The sequence below is a fragment of the Chamaea fasciata genome, unplaced genomic scaffold (assembly GCF_029207755.1).
Source record: "Chamaea fasciata isolate MVZ Bird 193981 ecotype frontalis unplaced genomic scaffold, bChaFas1.0.hap1 SCAF_5, whole genome shotgun sequence".
NCBI lineage: Eukaryota > Metazoa > Chordata > Aves > Passeriformes > Sylviidae > Chamaea > Chamaea fasciata.
Window position 1 is genome coordinate 74173411 of NW_027094090.1, and position 17409 is coordinate 74190819.

The 17409-nt window shown below is 44.2% G+C and overlaps 1 protein-coding gene across 3 annotated transcripts in view; it reads right to left on the reverse strand.

Moving 5' to 3' along the window:
* Positions 1-2191: 2191 nt before the first annotated feature.
* Positions 2192-17409, reverse strand: part of BPGM (bisphosphoglycerate mutase) — a 39466-nt gene continuing 24248 nt past the window's right edge. The window contains exons 1-4 of one of the 3 annotated variants that reach the window (XM_066184467.1): positions 17306-17389; positions 16162-16254; positions 13128-13783; positions 2192-5437 (exon numbers count right to left, since the gene is read on the reverse strand). In XM_066184467.1, coding sequence (XP_066040564.1) covers positions 5244-5437; positions 13128-13728 — 795 coding nt within the window. In that variant the 5' untranslated portion in view covers positions 13729-13783; positions 16162-16254; positions 17306-17389 and the 3' untranslated portion in view covers positions 2192-5243. Of the gene's footprint in view, positions 5438-13127; positions 13784-16161; positions 16255-16945; positions 16996-17305; positions 17390-17409 lie in introns of those variants that run through there. The other 2 variants (XM_066184469.1, XM_066184468.1) reach the window with 2 other exon arrangements.

The window sequence follows — 17409 nt, forward strand, 5'->3', positions numbered from 1 at the left end:
AAAAATGGCTTTTAGTGAAAGAAACAGGCACTTCCACAAAACAGCTTTGGCAGCATCAGGGTGCTCCGTGTGCATATTCAGTTGTGCCATTTGCTCCTCATGGGTATGAGAAATGACCAACCTGGAAGATGGTAGCAAAGTAGTGCCTGGTTCCTCTCAGGCCAACAGCAGCCCAAATGTAAGTTATTTGCCGTCACTGGATTCACACTGCTTTCCTGGGAGAGAGAATCTTTCCCCAAATTAACATATACTAACACTTTCATGACAGTACCAGACTGAAGGTGAGGAAATACTCAGGTGCTGTGCTGAGGGGGAGCTGGGAGAGACCTGAGGAAGAACATGGTTCTGCTAGTGAGGCAATAATGCTTGCAGACACAACATTTCTAATGCCACGGGTCCTGCTAGGGCCACAACTGCTTTCTGAGGCCTGATAAGAGAAATTACAGCACCACAGCAACAAGCACAGAATAATCTGAGCTGGAAGGGATCCATAAGGATCATCTACATTGCCATCTCCAACAGAGCTGTGGGTCAATGCCTCTCCTTTCAAAAGAGCCATCAGGAGTCATGATCAGGCCACTTCATTGCACTCGGAGGGACAGCACAGCACAGCACCAGCCATAGTCTGGTATCTGCTGCCCTCCCCTGCTCTGTCAGCATAACAGGAAGAACAAGAACAGGGAGCCTCATCCCCTGCTCCCCCTTTTTTTCTGTAGCGTGGGGATACAACCTGGCTGCTAAATTCTACTGGAATAGTCCCAAGAAGGCCTGGCTGCTGAATAACAAGGAATAAGGCAGTGGGAAGAGGAATGCCATGTCACAGCCATCCTGCTCACTGTGCTAAGCTGAAGTTCCCTCTTATATTTACCCACCCCCAGAACCTCTGGCCACCATAACACGAGGAAGAGGCAGCAATACCTGTTCAGCACAGCTCTCAAAGGGAGATTCCAAACCCTTCTGCACCCTCTATTTGAATCATTAGCCAGTTCCCACCACAGATCTGAGCTTCCTTGAACAGCAGAGTTGTCATGTCAGCTTCCTCTCCTGCCCATGGGAATTTAAGGCTGAGGAGACGCTGAGGCCAGCAGAAAAGACAGAAAAGATAAGTGTCATTTATTGTGACCTTTGAGAATGAGCACTCTCCACTAACTAAAATAAAAATAAATAAATAAATAAATAAATAAAAAGGAAGAAGAAAAGCAAAGTTGCAATTTTGAAAATGCGATTAGGTAGAGTCAGTCTCTCCTCAGACTGCACAGAGCAGGTTCAAAGCAAAGTCCTTGGCTCAGAAGTATAGCAGACTGAAACCAAGCTGGTCTTCAGATGGTCTTTTCCCAAGACAGGAAAGAGTGGACATGGCTCTGAACAATCTGAGGTGTTACTAAAGCAAAGTACAAAAAGTGACTGGGGGAAAGGGAGGGAATGCACCTTAAAATAGCAATACAATTTTGAATTGGTTGGCAGCAGTGCCACATTAACTGCAAAATGATAAACATCAGTACACAAATGGCCCAGACAGATCTGTTCCATTCCCCATTTAATCTCAATGCCATCATGAGACCAAGTTTAAAAAAGTCTGTTTCTTTAGTATGCTTTTCTTTTTTAAGCCCCACAGCTGTCTTCCCCACTTCTACCTGAATGTCCAACTTTTTTTAGGACTTTCAGACTACCTCCCATCATCCCAGGACCCAAGGCTTTCCATGTGAAGGTCAGCAGTAAGAGGCAGCCCTCTGCAGGGCTTGCAGTTCCATATGTTTGTCATTGGAGTTCCAACTCGGCTTGGCATCTCAGTGCTTTGGAGAGTGAGGGGGCTGGCTTTGTCTCCAGAAGCCACCACTTTAAAAACACCATCAAAAAGTAATGCCTCTTACTAAAATGAAAAGCAAGCATAGGAATCAGTAAAAGCATTTGTTCACATCCACTGTTCTGGAACTAAAGTTCCTTGCTCCCAAGTAAATGCCCCTGTAGTTTTGAAGGGGTATGTATTCCCTCCAACACAGTTTCTTTACATGTAAACACGAGGAGGTGTTGGCTCCAGTGGTATTTTAACCCAACTGACTGCATGATGTGTGATAAACAACTGCTTGAGAAGTTTTGGAACCCTGAAGGTCAGTTTTATTTACTTATCACCCCTGAAAAGGAAACAAAGGGGATAGGAGTAGAAGAAAAAAAAGACTGAAGCCAAACTAAATTTATTTTCAGGTGAATTTATTGAGTTATAAAGAACCTGCCAGCTCCACCATATTTACAAAGGTTTTCCAAGAGGATCTAGAGCTATTACTGCTTCTGAAACACATGTTAAAAATGCATAAACAAACCAAATCAACCACATCCATTATGTTAACTGTAAAAACACCATTTACCTTATAGGACTTTGAGGCACACTCAAACATAGGGGAAAAATGCTTCCCATGCACTGATCCCTAAAGCAAGATTCTCATTTCTCCCTCTGATGTAGCTATGCCTGAAGATCAGGGATCCTTATGCCACTGTTGATGGAACTTGGTTTCTGTTCCCTCAATATACATGGTTTATGAATCAGGATTTTAATTAAAAGGTTACTCAGAATTGAAAGGTGTTAAAATAATCTTAAAGAGCACAATGAAATCCCTAGTTGGTTCCATTTGATACTTTTGCCAGGTGTTATTGCTGCCAGATATGTACATAAAAAAAAAAATCCTGTCATCACTTTGGAGCCACAATCCAAGCAAACAAAGTCAAACTTTCCAGAGCACTGGCACTGTTCACATCTCAAGCAGCACTGTAGAAACAGCACCTCCTGAAAACATCACACTGGTGATGTTCTCATCTTCCTGTCCATGACTCCAAGGATGATTTCAGTCAATTTCATCCATTCAGCTGCAATTAATGCTCCCTAAATTCCCTCATCCACCTTTCCATTCCCCTCTCCACCCACAGAAGAGATCATGGATTCTCTGAGACAAGGGGAGGGGAGAACCTATCTCCCAGTTCAGTTGGGTTCATTTCCAAGTATATTCCAGCTGGGTGTCCCATCCTGAAGGAGTTCTGCATTACAATTCCACAATGCCAAAGGGATATGGACATGGCCTGTGTGCTCACACAACTGGATGCACACACTTCCCACTGGCAACAGGTGGCTCTGCTAGTCTTGTTTACAAGTCTACAGTAACATTTACTTGATATTAAGCTTCACATATTATTCTATGTTTGGGGAAGAATGTATTCACTTGAGTGCCAGTGACCCTTCTCAGGGTTTTCACAGGTGAACGTTTGCTGATCAGCAATCTAACACTGTAACACTCACTGGTAAACTATCAACAAAGATTCAGAGTTACTCTAAGCACAGAAAACTAAAACCCCAGAAACTAAGTCAGTATCAAAACAAGTAGCAGAGCAGCTGCTAATATTATTTTGGAGGAAATAAAAACCAAAACAACCAAAAAACACTGAAATAGTTCTCTTGTACAAAGAAAGAGGAAACCCACTAGCTTTATGTTTAAAAGAGAAACATGTAACTTTGTTCCTATTGCAAGGGCTACAAAAACAAAACCAAAGAGAAGCCCAAGCACCATTCATGCATGAGAAACTAGCTTCTAGCAAGAAGTCTTTTATGGAGTATGTGCTACTCTAATGTGAGCTGGCATCAGACCTGTTAAGTCTTGCTCCACATGTCAGTAAGACTGTCAGAGGCACACCACACTGTCACACTGCTCTCCTCAAAAGAAAAAAAAACATCCTCTCACACTTACAAAGCAAGCTACAGAGCTGCAAAGCAACAGCTCCTCTAAGATTTTAAAACTTTACCATCATATCAAGGAAATTCTCATCTACACTGAGATTTGTAGCTGGGCCATGCTGAGAACACCTTCAACTCAAGCAGCACATACACAAGTGTCACCCATGTTGAGATCCAAGGTCAGAATCAGATGCTCAGCTGTTGAGATAGGTGGGTCAGATATAAACTTTTTAACAGTTTCATATTTGCAGGTAAAATTAAGAGCAAGTCTTCAAAAGTGGAACTACCCTGGTGCTTGTGTACATAAAGAGAACACCAGGCTGCTACACTGCATCCAACCACAGGGTGAACTGGTCACATCCAGTGCAAAATAACAGCAAATCCACACTCAGCAGGAATCAAGCTATGATTGTGAGGAGAGGTTTACAGAACACTTTCAGGCATGGCAGAACATCCTTCCTTTACAGGCAGGATGGTTGAAGGAACTGCACCCAGTAACACTTCTGAAATGCTTCATGCATCTCTTCCAGCCCTTCAGAGAATTTGATAGAGATAATGCCCCAGTAATGTCACCATGGGACACATTTATCAAGATACCTTTGCAACTCAGGAAAGCTTAAGAGGGTTTTTTCCAATGTCACTTTTGCTGAGGTGAGCAGGAAACATTTATCAGCTTGACTAAGGGGTGGTCAAACCTCTAGTACATGTTACCGAAGTGTTTCAAAGGTATTCAGGTCCCTCGCTAGGAGCTACATGATAGTTCAAACACTGAGCAGAAAACCTTTGTGTTTCTTTTGGGGACTAAAGTCTGACTTAAATCCTATTACTGCAAGCCAGCAAAATGCAGTGATGCTAGGCTTTGCAAAGATGGTGGAGGAAAAGGGGCTCCATCTAGATTCCTTAAAAACCGAATACAACGTAACAAAGGACAGCTATGATAACTCTAGTAGTCAGAACATCTCTCAAAATTCTCTGGACCATGAATTGGCCACGGAAGACTCAAAATAACAAAGGCAGAGAACAGTGCAGCTGGAAGTGTTCTGAAAGATTGAAGGAAATCCATTGAGAACAAACTGACAAGGCTATTGTGACACAGAAGAATCATAGTTGATAAGAGTTATCTGGTTCCATTTAATCAGTGACTGTTTTAGTGCCTATAACATCCTGGACTTCAATTAGTCCAGTAAGCTGGTGCTTTTCTCCTTAACAGATTAGGACTAACTGCTGGTAGACACTAATAGCACATCCCTTTATTTCTCTACTGGGCCATCCTCAGTGGTGGATCTGAGGCAGACTGCTCTGCAAGTTTCCACTACCTGAATCATCTCTTCCTTTTCCAGTATTGAAAACCTCAATGCTGCAATCTAAATTCCAGTTTTTGAAAAGTCAGAGGGTTAAACTACAAACTTGAGGTTCAACAATTGTCCCTTCCAATTATTTAGTGCTCAAAATTGAGACATTCACACAGCACAACCTAGCAGTCATACACACATCATCACTTACTACCACACTGAATACAGCTGTGTTAGACAGTGGGATTTGACTTCTCGGCAGATTTTACTTTCCCTTGATCTTCCACTTTTTTGATGGCAGCTTGGATAGCTTCCTGATCACCCAGGAACTGGTGAGGGCCCAGAGGGTGCAAATTCTCATCAAGTTCAAGAAGTATGGGCACACCAGTGGGGAGGGTGACATTGATGATGTCCTCATCGGAGATGCCTGCCAAAGAAAAACAAAGAGTTACACCTCCAGCTTCCTCATTGCCTATTACCTTACTTCTGAGGTTACCTGGTCTTTAAAAAGTCAAGGACACCTTCCAGGCTTCATCACCATCACCAGCCACTCAAGAGTCAATTCCCAGCTAGGCTACAGCATAGGAAGTCCTTCAGAAACAGCTGAAGGAGAGAATTTCCATCAAGATGAAGACAGTTTCTTCACTTCTTCAGCCTACATGTGTGAAATAAACAGGAAGAGATTGCCCTGGAGACTACACCATTCCTTTAAAACAGGGCATGCAGAACAATAGGTTCCCCTTTATAATTTCCAAACTCACACATCACAAAAGATAATGACTGCCCACATGTGCTACTCCAACATGAAACAGCCTCTGTACACAGCCAGTACAGACTCTTTAGAAAAGCAGGATAACAAGGTTAATTTTCCTCCTAAATTTTCTGGTCAACTCTTATCACACAAACTGTCATAAAAATCAGTATTTAATTCTTCTTGTATGAGAATCACTCTTTGCCCACATCTGATTTCTCACAAGCATGTTTATAACAGAGTCTACAGTACTCTTCTAGAATTACTACATACAGGATATTATTTTCCACTTTCCAGTGAGGGGAAGAAAAAGGAGGTAGAAAGTCAACTTGTACAGCTTGAAGCATTTTTCTTTTTTCCACTTAAGTAAAAGAAAGGTGTACATAGAAACAAAGTTTGTTTCATGCAGATATGTAATTAAAATATTCTGGGCTCTCATCTCAATGAAATTGCTGGTTATTTTTATACTGAATACACATTCAAAGCCTCCAAGTGAATTTCAAGACTAAACATCCTAGTCAAGTTTCCACACGAAGTCTAAATAGTTGCATTAAAAGCAGTGACTGTAAAGACATTAACCCTCAAAAAAATCGGGCAAAAGAAAGCTAGTGTCATTGGGAATGTCAATATTTCCTTATTCTTCCCCTTTTGAGAAGCACTGAGGTCTCAGTACCGGCCTGCTAAGGTGAAGCAGGGCAGCTTTGAGTAATTCACTTAGAAAATGCACAGACCGCGCTTACAAAGTGATGACACCATATGAACAAGGTGCACCAAGCAAACATCCTCCTGGAGCAGCTGACAAAACAGATGGTCTTCAGAACACACAGGTGTAAATTTACCAGAGATTTTCACACTAAGTAGAAAAGCAGAGCCATCATATTCAAAGGAAAACACACACAAGTCAAGCAAGTCAGCAACAGTGGGGTGACAGCAGGTCAGAAAAAACAGACCTGTTCATGAGGTGAGGATCACATGCCCCTGCCCAGAGGCTACACCAGCACCCACCTTCTGCAGTGATCTGTTCTTGCTTTATGCTCAGCACTTGGGTGAGCCCTAAGTTTCAAAAGGGCATGGAGCACCAGAAACAAGCCTTTGCAAAAATCTTACACCTTGGTTCATACTGAGCATCATTCCACTGAAACAAGTCCCACTCAGATAGTTTAAGCAATTCTTGCATACAAGGGACAAATAATTCACCTGGTGTAGGCTACAGAGTAAGACCTACAGGGAAAAAAAACCTCAAAGAATACCTGAAATTTAAAAAGGGCATAGAAAGTAATGGGAAAATACTGCCTCCATTCACCAGGCACAAGCACTGTTCTCAAGGACTTTGTTTGCAAAACAAGCAGTCAAGCTGCCTGAGCCCTTATTTCAAGGATTCTTAAGCATTAGATTTTAACAACACCCACAACATCATGTATATTGAGAATCTGTGCCTAGGAAGTGTTCTGACCACTTCCTAAGTTCAGTCTCTCAGGCCAAACCATTCATAAACACACAAAGCAGATGAAGTAATGCAGGAGAGTTTAGGAAAACCACATAATGTGGTCAGGAGACATGATATTTAAAAGTTGCCTCTGGAGATGGATTAAATAAAACTAGCTGCAGCTACATGGATTCAAAAATGTATTTTACTGTTTTTGCAGTACACAAAGTGACCACAATGTCAACTAGTACTGATTTACAAAGTGAAACAGTGCACTCTAGGATAAACACACAGCAGCAAACATGATGGGTTTTCTCCTCAGGACTTTTCCTCATACAGAAGTGTTGCCCCACAGCCAGAAATCTGGAAAGTCAGATGAAAACCCTGAAGAAACAACAGTGTCCTGTTGCTGTGTACAGTACTTCTGTTCTTCATGAAGCAAGAAGCTGAGCAGGCTGGTCACAAAAGCTCTGAGGTTGCAGGGAGAGCTCATCAGAACATTCCCCAGACAGCAGACCAGGAGGACAGCACAGGGATCGCACCTTACAGCTGCCATGGCTGCAGTGGGAGCTCACTGCTATCCAATTACTCCATGTGCTGTAACTGTAACCAGCTGACCTTTTCTTGCCCTCCACCCCAGCTGGCCTGTGTCACAACCCAGCCCATGGCACAGTGAAGAAGGGTGAAAACAGGGCAAGATCTCAACTGCTGACTACAAGGTGCAATGGTAAATAGGACCACTGAAGAAGCAACGCTCTTTCCTTCAGTTTAATACCAATCCTGGGTCTCAGCACTGCTGAAGTACTGTGCTGCTGGAGCAGTTTTTACCCAAGGAGGTTTGAAACCCAGGTCCTACCTACTTCTAGTTGTGAGAACCCACAGACATTACTGAAGTACTCAGGATGACTTCCTCAGAAGCCCAGAAAGTGGTGACTAGGCAACTGCACTCCTCCAGTGGACATCTGCCATGCTCTGTCCTGAGAACACTGTTCCTCACCCGAATACAGGTACAGAAACACTACAGAAATTTGGTACAGCACTTATTATAAAAGAGACCTTTCAAAGTCACAGCCAAAATTCTTCCCCAGCTCACTTATCCTCCATTAACCAAACTGGGTAACCAAACACACCATCTGGAAATACCTCCAGGCAAGCTTAAGAATTCACCTTCATGTGGTAGCCCATGAAGTGTCTTCTACAAAGAAAAACCCCACTGATTTTAAGCACCTACAGCATTTTCACAGGGGCTGGTTCAGCTTCCCCTTCCCTCTCACCTGTTCTTACCAAGTTCCTCCCTTCTACTCTTATGGTCAGAGGAACCCAAAACCCACAAAAGTTATTGAGAATAAACAACAACCATCCTCTCTGCACATCGACTGCACTTGAGGCCAGATGATTCATCCAATAAAAGATCATACACAAGATCAAATGCATAAATTCAGCCACAAAAACTTGTTTAATACTGGTGCATTGTAAGTGAGCTCCAAATCAGGTCATAGCACCCTTCCCACATACTTAATGAAAATACTAAAGCTTTAGCCTACTAAGGTAAATGTTTAGAGCCACTTTCTGCCCTCCCTGCAGGCTGACAGAAAATCTATCTTCAACAGGGCACAGGAGGGATATAAGCACAGTATTAAGATCTGGCTCTTGATCTTGACAGAATGTTATCTTGCTGTGCAAATTTTAAGGAAAGAAAAATGGGTGGGCTACAACCATGGTTGTAGTATATCATTTATATTTGTTTCACTCATGTCTGCCAAGATTTTCTGTCTGTATTAGGTTTGCACAGCCAGGCTTTAGTAATAGGGGGCTACAGTGGGGCCCCAGAAAGGAACTGTGGTGGGCTGACCTTGGGTGGACAGCAGGTGCCCACCAAGCTGTTCTTTCACTCCCATCCTCAGCACAATGGGTGAGGAGAAAAGACACAAAAATAATTTGTGGGTCAAGATAAAGGCAATTTACTAAAGCACAAGTAGAGGCCAAACACAGAGCAAAGAAGGACAAAGGATTTATTCTCCACTTCCTATCAGCAGGCAATCCAGTCACTTCACCCTAATCAGGGCTTCAGTATGCAGAGCTATTGCTCCAATGTCATTACAAATGCCCTTCCTCCTTTCCCTTAGCTTTTACTGCTGAACAGACACCATATGGGGTAAGGAATGTCCCTCTGGTCAGTTTGAGTCAGTTCTCCTGGCTAGGTCCCCTCCCAAGAGCTTGCCCAACCCCAGGCTATCTGGGTACAAAGTTGGAGAGACGTTCCTGATGCTACGGGAGCATTGCTTAGCAGTGGCCAAAACACAGGCCAAGGTAATTTCCAACAAGCTCACAAGAAACAAGCAGCAGAAGCACCGAGCAAAGACTGCAGGAAATGACAGGGAGAGCAAGACCACCTCATCTCAAAAGCACTGAGTTGTTAGATCTCAAACTGTTTCCTGCAACTGCACTCACGACACCACACTCACATAAGTAGTGCTTCATCAAGAAGTCTAAGCAGCAAATTCAGTGGAATAATCTTACTAAGAAGCCCTCAGCACACAATCCACACAAGGTGTCACAATGGGCAGCTCCAGCATGTAAACTACTGGAATACTACTGGAAATTCTGGAATCAGGCATTCCACAAACCCCTGTTTTGAGGGACTTGACACCAGTCCCCAGGGTTAAATAGCTGGCAAGGAAGAAAAGCTGAGACAGCCCACCAAACCTTCACGTGGTAAATCAGTCCACTGGACTGGTCTCCAATTAGCACTTCAACAGAAATGGGACAAAGTGGTCACAAGTATTACACTAATACCTTCATAAAGAGACACTGTCAAGAGGGTTCCAATATGAAGCACTCATTATTAGATAAAGAGAAAACTATTCTCCCCCAAAGAATTGAGAAAAAAACACCTGCTAAAAGATCCTGTGCATCCAGGATGGTCATTTAGCAAAGCAGACTCTACAGACATTTCATACACCTTAATGAGGTCCACTGCATGCAATGAGAAAACAAGAACAAAATCCAAACCACAATCAAAGCCTTCTGAGCATGATACTGTTGCTCTAGTGACTGCATGCAAGTAGAAAGCAGAACTATATTTCCAGCTCTTTACCAATTACTCAGAACAAAGAAAACACAGATTCAGAGAATTGCAGTCCTGTTTCAAGGAAATATCTCCTTGAAAATAACTTCAAGGGATACTCTGCAGTCTTTTAGGAAAAAAAAAATCAAATTGCCACTGAAACAACTAGAATTGTTTAATCAGATCCAACTGAATGAAAACATTAGTATTTCCTGCCATTTAAAGTTTGATCTACATCTTCCAAGATCAACTTAACACCATGACTAAGACATCCAAGCAGCTGTGCAAGATTGCTGCTTGAGGCATTTGGAGCCCAGTTTTCAAAATGTCAAAAAAACAAAAAGGAAAAAAAAGGGCTCCAGATAATCTGGAGGGGCTTAGAAAACTCCGTTCAAATGCAGGACACACTAAACTTATAAAAAAGAAAAATCCACAAAAACACAGCCCATCTCACAGTGGGTGCTATAAATACAGTAGACTGGCAAAGTTTAAGCCCTGTTGAATCATGTCCAACTCCAGCAGGATTCCAGAGCAACTCACAACCTTTCAGAAGAGAAAGGGAGAGACAGACAGCAATGCAAACAAGAAAACTCTTAGGGGGGAAAAAAAAAAACCTCAAGAAAAAAAAAAAAAAAACCAAAAAACCAAAACAAACAAACAAAAAACCCCAACAAATGCAGATTGCAATACCAGGGGTCTCAAAGCTTTATCCATGCAACCCTTCAGGCCAGTTCTTTAGAAATCCAATCTCCACTACACAAAGGGCAGGAGACCCAGCAGGTACCTGCCAGTTATTCCTGTGTGGAAGCTGGGATAGCTCACAAATGGTCCTTGGTCAACAGAACTAGATCCTCTGCCAAGGACTGCTCACATTTCCCATGTAAGCATATGCTGAGAGGATGAAGGTATACTGAAAGACAAAGGATAGCTTTATCATACTTTGAGGATGGACAGTCCTGGAAGAGCTACACAGAGTTGGCAATTGTTCCAAAGAAAAGCTCTGCAGCACTGCTCCTCTCTGATCTCAGTGCAGCAAGAAATCCACCCATGCCAACTCCAAAGCAACCCTCTCCAGCCCCTGACGCTGCCAGCCCCTGTTGCAGGCCTGCACAGAAGGTAGCCCAGGATCTCTGCTGGAACCCACATTCGGCTGTCACCATTACACCCCCAAAGGGCTTGGCCAGCACGGTTTTATGGAGTTGCTTCAGTTCTTGGGAGGCAGGGGAGTCACCATAGCTGCAGATCCCTCTTCCTCTTTTTCCTTTATCATTACACACAGTGTGGACAACCACTCTGACCACACCATGGAACTGACTGAATCAGCTCTTTCTCCTTCATCCAAGCAGTGATCTGCAGCCCAGGATTCACAGCCTCTCTAGTTCCAGAAGCTATTTGTACCTGCTCATTTCACAGACTTCAGGCTCCTGATGTCCTGACTGCTCCAGCATGGCCAAATGCAAAAAGTACTCAGCAGGCCACAGTAACACAGTACACAGAACAGAGGATCTTATAACAAAAAAAAAAAAAAAAAAAAAAAAAAAAAAAAAAAAAAAAACCAACCCAGTGGACACAATCCAGTCTGTGCACATTTGTAACTACAACTGTACTAGGCTGCATTCACACATATATAATCATTACATTCTGCTCTACCCACAAAGAAATTAATATAGTTCAACTTCCAGTTCAGGATGGCCTAGAAACCAGGAGATGAAAAAGGAAGGGAGGGAAGACTCTAACAATGAAAAGGATGGGGTTTTTTATCATAAAATGCCAAATAAATCCTTTTCAAGACCAGTTGTGGGATTTTCAGCACAGGTAAGGCTTGCTGGAGCAGGACCAGAGGAGAGCCACAAAACTGAACAGAGAAATGGAGCACATCTCCTGTGAGGAAAGACTGAGTTGGGGCTGTTCAGCTTGGAGAAAAGAAAGTTCCAGAGGGCCTCCAAGATGGAAACAGACTTTTTAGCAGGGCCTGATAGGACAAGGAGTAATGGTTTTAAACTAAAAGAAGATAGTTTCAGACTAGATATAAGGAAGACAATTTCTATGATGAGGCTGGTAAAACATTGGAACATGTTGCTCAAAAAGGCAGCAGATATCCCATTCCTAGAAATATTCAAGGCCAGGTTCAACAGGATTCTTAACAACCTGATCTAGTTGAAGATGTCCCTGCTCATTGCACAGGGACTGGACTAGATGGCCTTTAAAAGGTATCTCCCAACACAAGCCATTCTGTGGAAAATCAACAACCTTATGCTAAGCTACCAACTTGGCTGTTTATTGGGATGCATTTTCTATATTGGGACATAGACAAGTATTTACACAAGCTTTAGCCTATCCTCTGCAGAACTCCGTGTCACATAACTTTTAAGTACAAAATTATCAGGGTGACCCATCAGGGTAACAAGAATACCTTCCACAACTCAAGCCAAGCATTTTTATTGTGCTGTGCTACAGCAATGCTTTTTTAACTAAGAGACTATTATCACTGTGCTGTGTTACAGCAATGCTTTTTTAACTAAGAGACTATTATCACAAACCTGACAAAGCAGCTGAAAAAAACCCAAAATAATGTGAGCCTGCAGAGTTTTGCCTATCTAAACCAACCACAAAGTTTGTTTAAATGCAGTAGTTTTAAATGAACAATGAGATAAAATGAAAGCATCTGGCCCTTTCCTTAACTACATTAACCTAACCAATTCTCTCCCATTTCCAGATCTCCCAGTTTGCTTCCTTGACCAAACTTCTACTTCCTCCTTGGAGACCACAAATATTATTACCTTGCCCAGGTAAGTAATATATGACAGAGTAAGAACAAAGCTCCAAGCCATTGAGTAAGGAGGAGAGGGGAAGGCTAAAACAAAGGCCCTTACCTTCCAAGTGCTTCAGCAATGCCCTGCTGCTGTTGCCATGAGCAGAGATAAGAATCATTTTGCCACTTTTTAGTTCTGGCACTATCTTTTCATTCCAGTAGGGAAGGAGTCTATCAAGCACATCTTTGAGACTTTCAGCCTTTGGGAGATTCTCCTGAGAGACATCACTGCATTTATAGCGGCGGTCATGGTATATCTCTGCGTAGTAGGGGTGAGATTCAGAGATGGGAGGTGGGGTAACATTGTAGCTTCTTCTCCAGATTTTCACTTGCTCCTCGCCGTGATTCAGAGCCATCTCTGCTCTGTTGAGCCCGATCAGAGCTCCATAGTGACGCTCATTCAGCCGCCAGGAGCTCTGAATGGGAACCCACTCCTGGCCCATCTCCTCCAGGATAAGCCAGGCAGTCTGGATGGAGCGGCTCAGCACAGAGGTGAAGACGAGGTCGAACTCGAAGCCCAGAGCTTTGAGGTGTTTGCCACAGTTCTGAGCTTCCTTTATCCCATCACTGCTCAGCTTCTGGTCCACCCAGCTGCAGAAGCGATTCTCCTTGGTCCAGGCTCCTTCCCCATGCCTTAGGAGAACGAGCCTATACTTTGCCATTTTGGTTGCAGCTTAGCACGGATGGCAGCTGGTCTGGCATCTAATAACAATACATCTGGACAAAGACATGAGATAGACAACTCAAACATCCCACAGATAATGCATTACCTCGTGCATAGCTCAATGCATCACATGGCAGTAAAAAGTAAACAACTATCAGAATCAAAACAACCAAAAGAAACAAGTGTCTGCTCAGTATGATTTTACAACTGAGAGTGGGAGGAATTTCAAACCAAGAGACCTCATGTGGGAAGGGAAGTGCCATCCTTCACCCAGCTTGTTGCAACTACCCCACCTAAACAATTGATTAGGAGCAGATTTGTACAAGCTGTTCCAGCCTACAGGTTTCCCTCAAGTGCTTAAACAGAGCCTCACTCAGTATCACAGGCTCCCAAAGCAGCAGATCTCCCTCGCTGGGGAACTTTGAGGTGCCACATGTAGCTCAAGCCCACAAGGGCTGTCCAGATCCTCACTGCTCCAAGGGAATGCAGGCACAAACAGCAGCTGTGGCCCTCAGCCAGAGGAACTGGAGACTGAGACAGAATTGCAACTGGCAACACACAAAACCTTATCAGCTTTTCTCAAAGGAGATGTCAACATAGTCACACTGCACGATTTCCTCATATCCCTATCCTGTCCTGCTAATTATGCCAGTCTATGCTTGATTTTTTCCCCAGGCCACCTCCTCCATCATTCTTCCACGCTGAAGTGTGACAACACAGATACTGTGGGATGCAATGTACAGCTAGAGAGTCCTCATTCCACTGAATCCACAGATTAGCCCATCCTCTTCCTGACTTTCAAGTCTATTTTTCCTCTCCTGTCTGTGAATTATAATGCCAGATTCTTAGGCACCAGGATTAATGTTTTTACTTTTAGAGTGGGCACAAAAGGTCTATTTGCTATCCTAAGTCAGGCAGCTACACATTGATAAGGTCAAACAGTACCTTTCTCTTTTTTCTTGACCAAGCAACACGACCTTTGGATTGTCTTCAGTGGCAGATACATTTTGACCACAGACCCAAGGGTCTGCCAAGGTGGTCAGTAGGATGCCTGAAAGGTTCCTCTAACACAGGAGTGCAACTCTGAAAACCCCACCTGACCCCTCTGACCTGAGATACAGGCTAGAGGGCAATGGACAGAGCAGGGGGAAAGAAGTAAAAATACTACCCTCTGCACTGGGGGGAACTGCTGTACCTCAGACAAATTTTAAGTGCTCTCAAAACCATGGATAGGGGGAGACTGAGCTCTGATTTCTGCACATCCAATCTTGGGCAAGAATTCCATATGAAATACACTTAAGGGAGGTCCCATCATCTCAAACCAGCTGGAGCTGCTTCAACCACACTCCAAGTGCCTCAAATACTGGCCCACTGTGACCCTGTAATAGGTCAGCAAGATGGGATAGGCCCATGTCTTTTGGAAATACCCAGCACAAATCCAGCATTCATTTTTCCAGACTTTCAAAAAGAAGAAGCGTCTAGAAAAGTTGAATTCATTAGCAGACTCAGAAATCTGATCTTGCTTGTAACAGCAACTTAGTTCTCCTCCAATCTCCCATTAAGACAAAGTCTACATCACACAAGGGCACTATGTAAACCCCCCCTCCCCGTGCTAACTTCTGCCTAATGGCACAGCTAGGGATTAAAAAGCCTTTGAGGACTGAGATTTTTACACAATATCAGGAAGTACTGTTTGACATACAATACAAAAACTTTGTATTTGATAAATACAATAGAAAGCCTTATTTAATGCAAAGGCAGGCTGAGATTTGTGTATGGCAAGAAACACCTCAGACAAAAGCCCCTGCATCGTCCACTTTTTCCACTCCAAATAATCAGCTGCACTTCAAGCAAAGAAATCGGCTATTGCTAGGAAACAGGTGTCCTGTCACATCAGATCCCACACTAAACTGCACCCTGTAAGATCCAGGTTTATAACAGAAACAAGTATTTGATAGCATTTCCACCTAAAGCAAGTGATCCTTACTCGACATACCACACATACAATTAAAAAATTGCAATGTGCTCACAGCCTGAGCTACTATACATATAATAGCCCCACAGAAAGCCCTGTCTCTGCAGATACCTCATTATTCAGATTGATTCTATTACCCACAGGAATAAATTACATAATCTACAAAACCAAATTAAGACCAAACAACAGGGGTGATGCACCTCTTTGCCATAGTTGGCATTTTAGCCAGAAGCAACAAAAATTTAGTTAGTATAAGAGACATACTTGCACAAAGACCAAATTTCATCCGAGTGCCATAAAGTCCAGGTCATTTATATAAAACATGAGGCAGAAGCACAATTCTCAAACAAATTTAGAAAGAACTAGCAGCCACAGCGTTCTTTAAGTATCAGTCCACTTCTTAAAGCATTTAAACTAGAAAGCCTTAGAGCAACACACAGAAATAATCCTACTCACCTTTCCTATGACAAAGGAACAACCTCCACAAATCCCAGCACAGGCTCAAGAGCTCCTTTAGGCAGAGGCCACCACACACTCTTGGCTGATTACCTGCAGGGAAAGAAAAAACACCGAGCGCTCACAGAAAGAGGCCACAAGTGCAAGTGGCTGTGCCAGCCACCACTTGCTCTCAAAGCTGTTAAAAAAACAGAGCACATACCCCTTGTATGGGCTGGGAAAGCTATCAAATGCCTTCTCCCAGAAAGAGATGCCAACACACAGCTCCTGCATTTCTAACAGGGGAAAGTTTCTGGTCTCCCACATGCCCCGGGATATCACTTGCTCCCTAAGATTTGTTTAGGCTGCAGTTACCATGGCTCTAGTGTGCAGAAATCTACCAAAAGCTCTGGGACACCATGGAGAATACAGACAGCAGTCCTGGACCCAGCACAGAAGCACTGGAACAGGTTGCCCAGAGAAGCTGTGGGTGCCCCATCGCTACAGCTGTACAAGACCAGGCTGGTTGGAGACTTGAGCAATATGGTCTAGCGAAAGGTGTCCCTGGCCGGGGGTTGGAACCAGATGGCCTTTAAGGTCCCTTCCAAACCAAACCATTCAGTGGTTCCATGTAGGAGAGCATAGAAACCCAGAGCCCCAGGTCAGCACAGGAGAGCAGCACAAGGTGCTCAGGATAACATCTTACACGGGTGGATCTCTTGGCCAAGCACAGCTTTAAGGTCTAATACCAGAGGCGATCACTTCCAGGGCTCCTGTTCCACCCGGGACGAGTTCCCCTACTCACCCCTTTTATAAGGCGCCTCTGTGCGGAGCACCTGCGTGTTCTAGCCTCCCCGAGCACGGAGGCTCAGCTAGAAGTAGGGCAGCACCTCTCGGACACAAGCAAACACCCGCGGCTGGCAGCGCGGGGCGGCGACCCGCACACAAACACAAACACGGGCTCGCAGACACGGCCACGGGCATACGCGCGGTGCCTCGGCGCCTCCGCCCCCTCGGGAAGCCGCCGCCTGCCCGTGGACAACACCGCCATCCCTGTCCGAAGCGCCAGAACAGCCCCACCGAGGGAGCCCCCCGAACCTAGGGCCGCTCCACCTCCTCCCCCAGGGCCGCTCGCCGCGCCCGACGCGGAGCTCCCGGGAATTACCGGGTTGAAGTCGGGCTGCCTCCCAGGAAGCGCCGGAGCCGCCACCAAGCCGGGTGAGAGACGGGCCGCGCACCTTATTGCCTCCGCGCCCGCCAGAGCGGCGC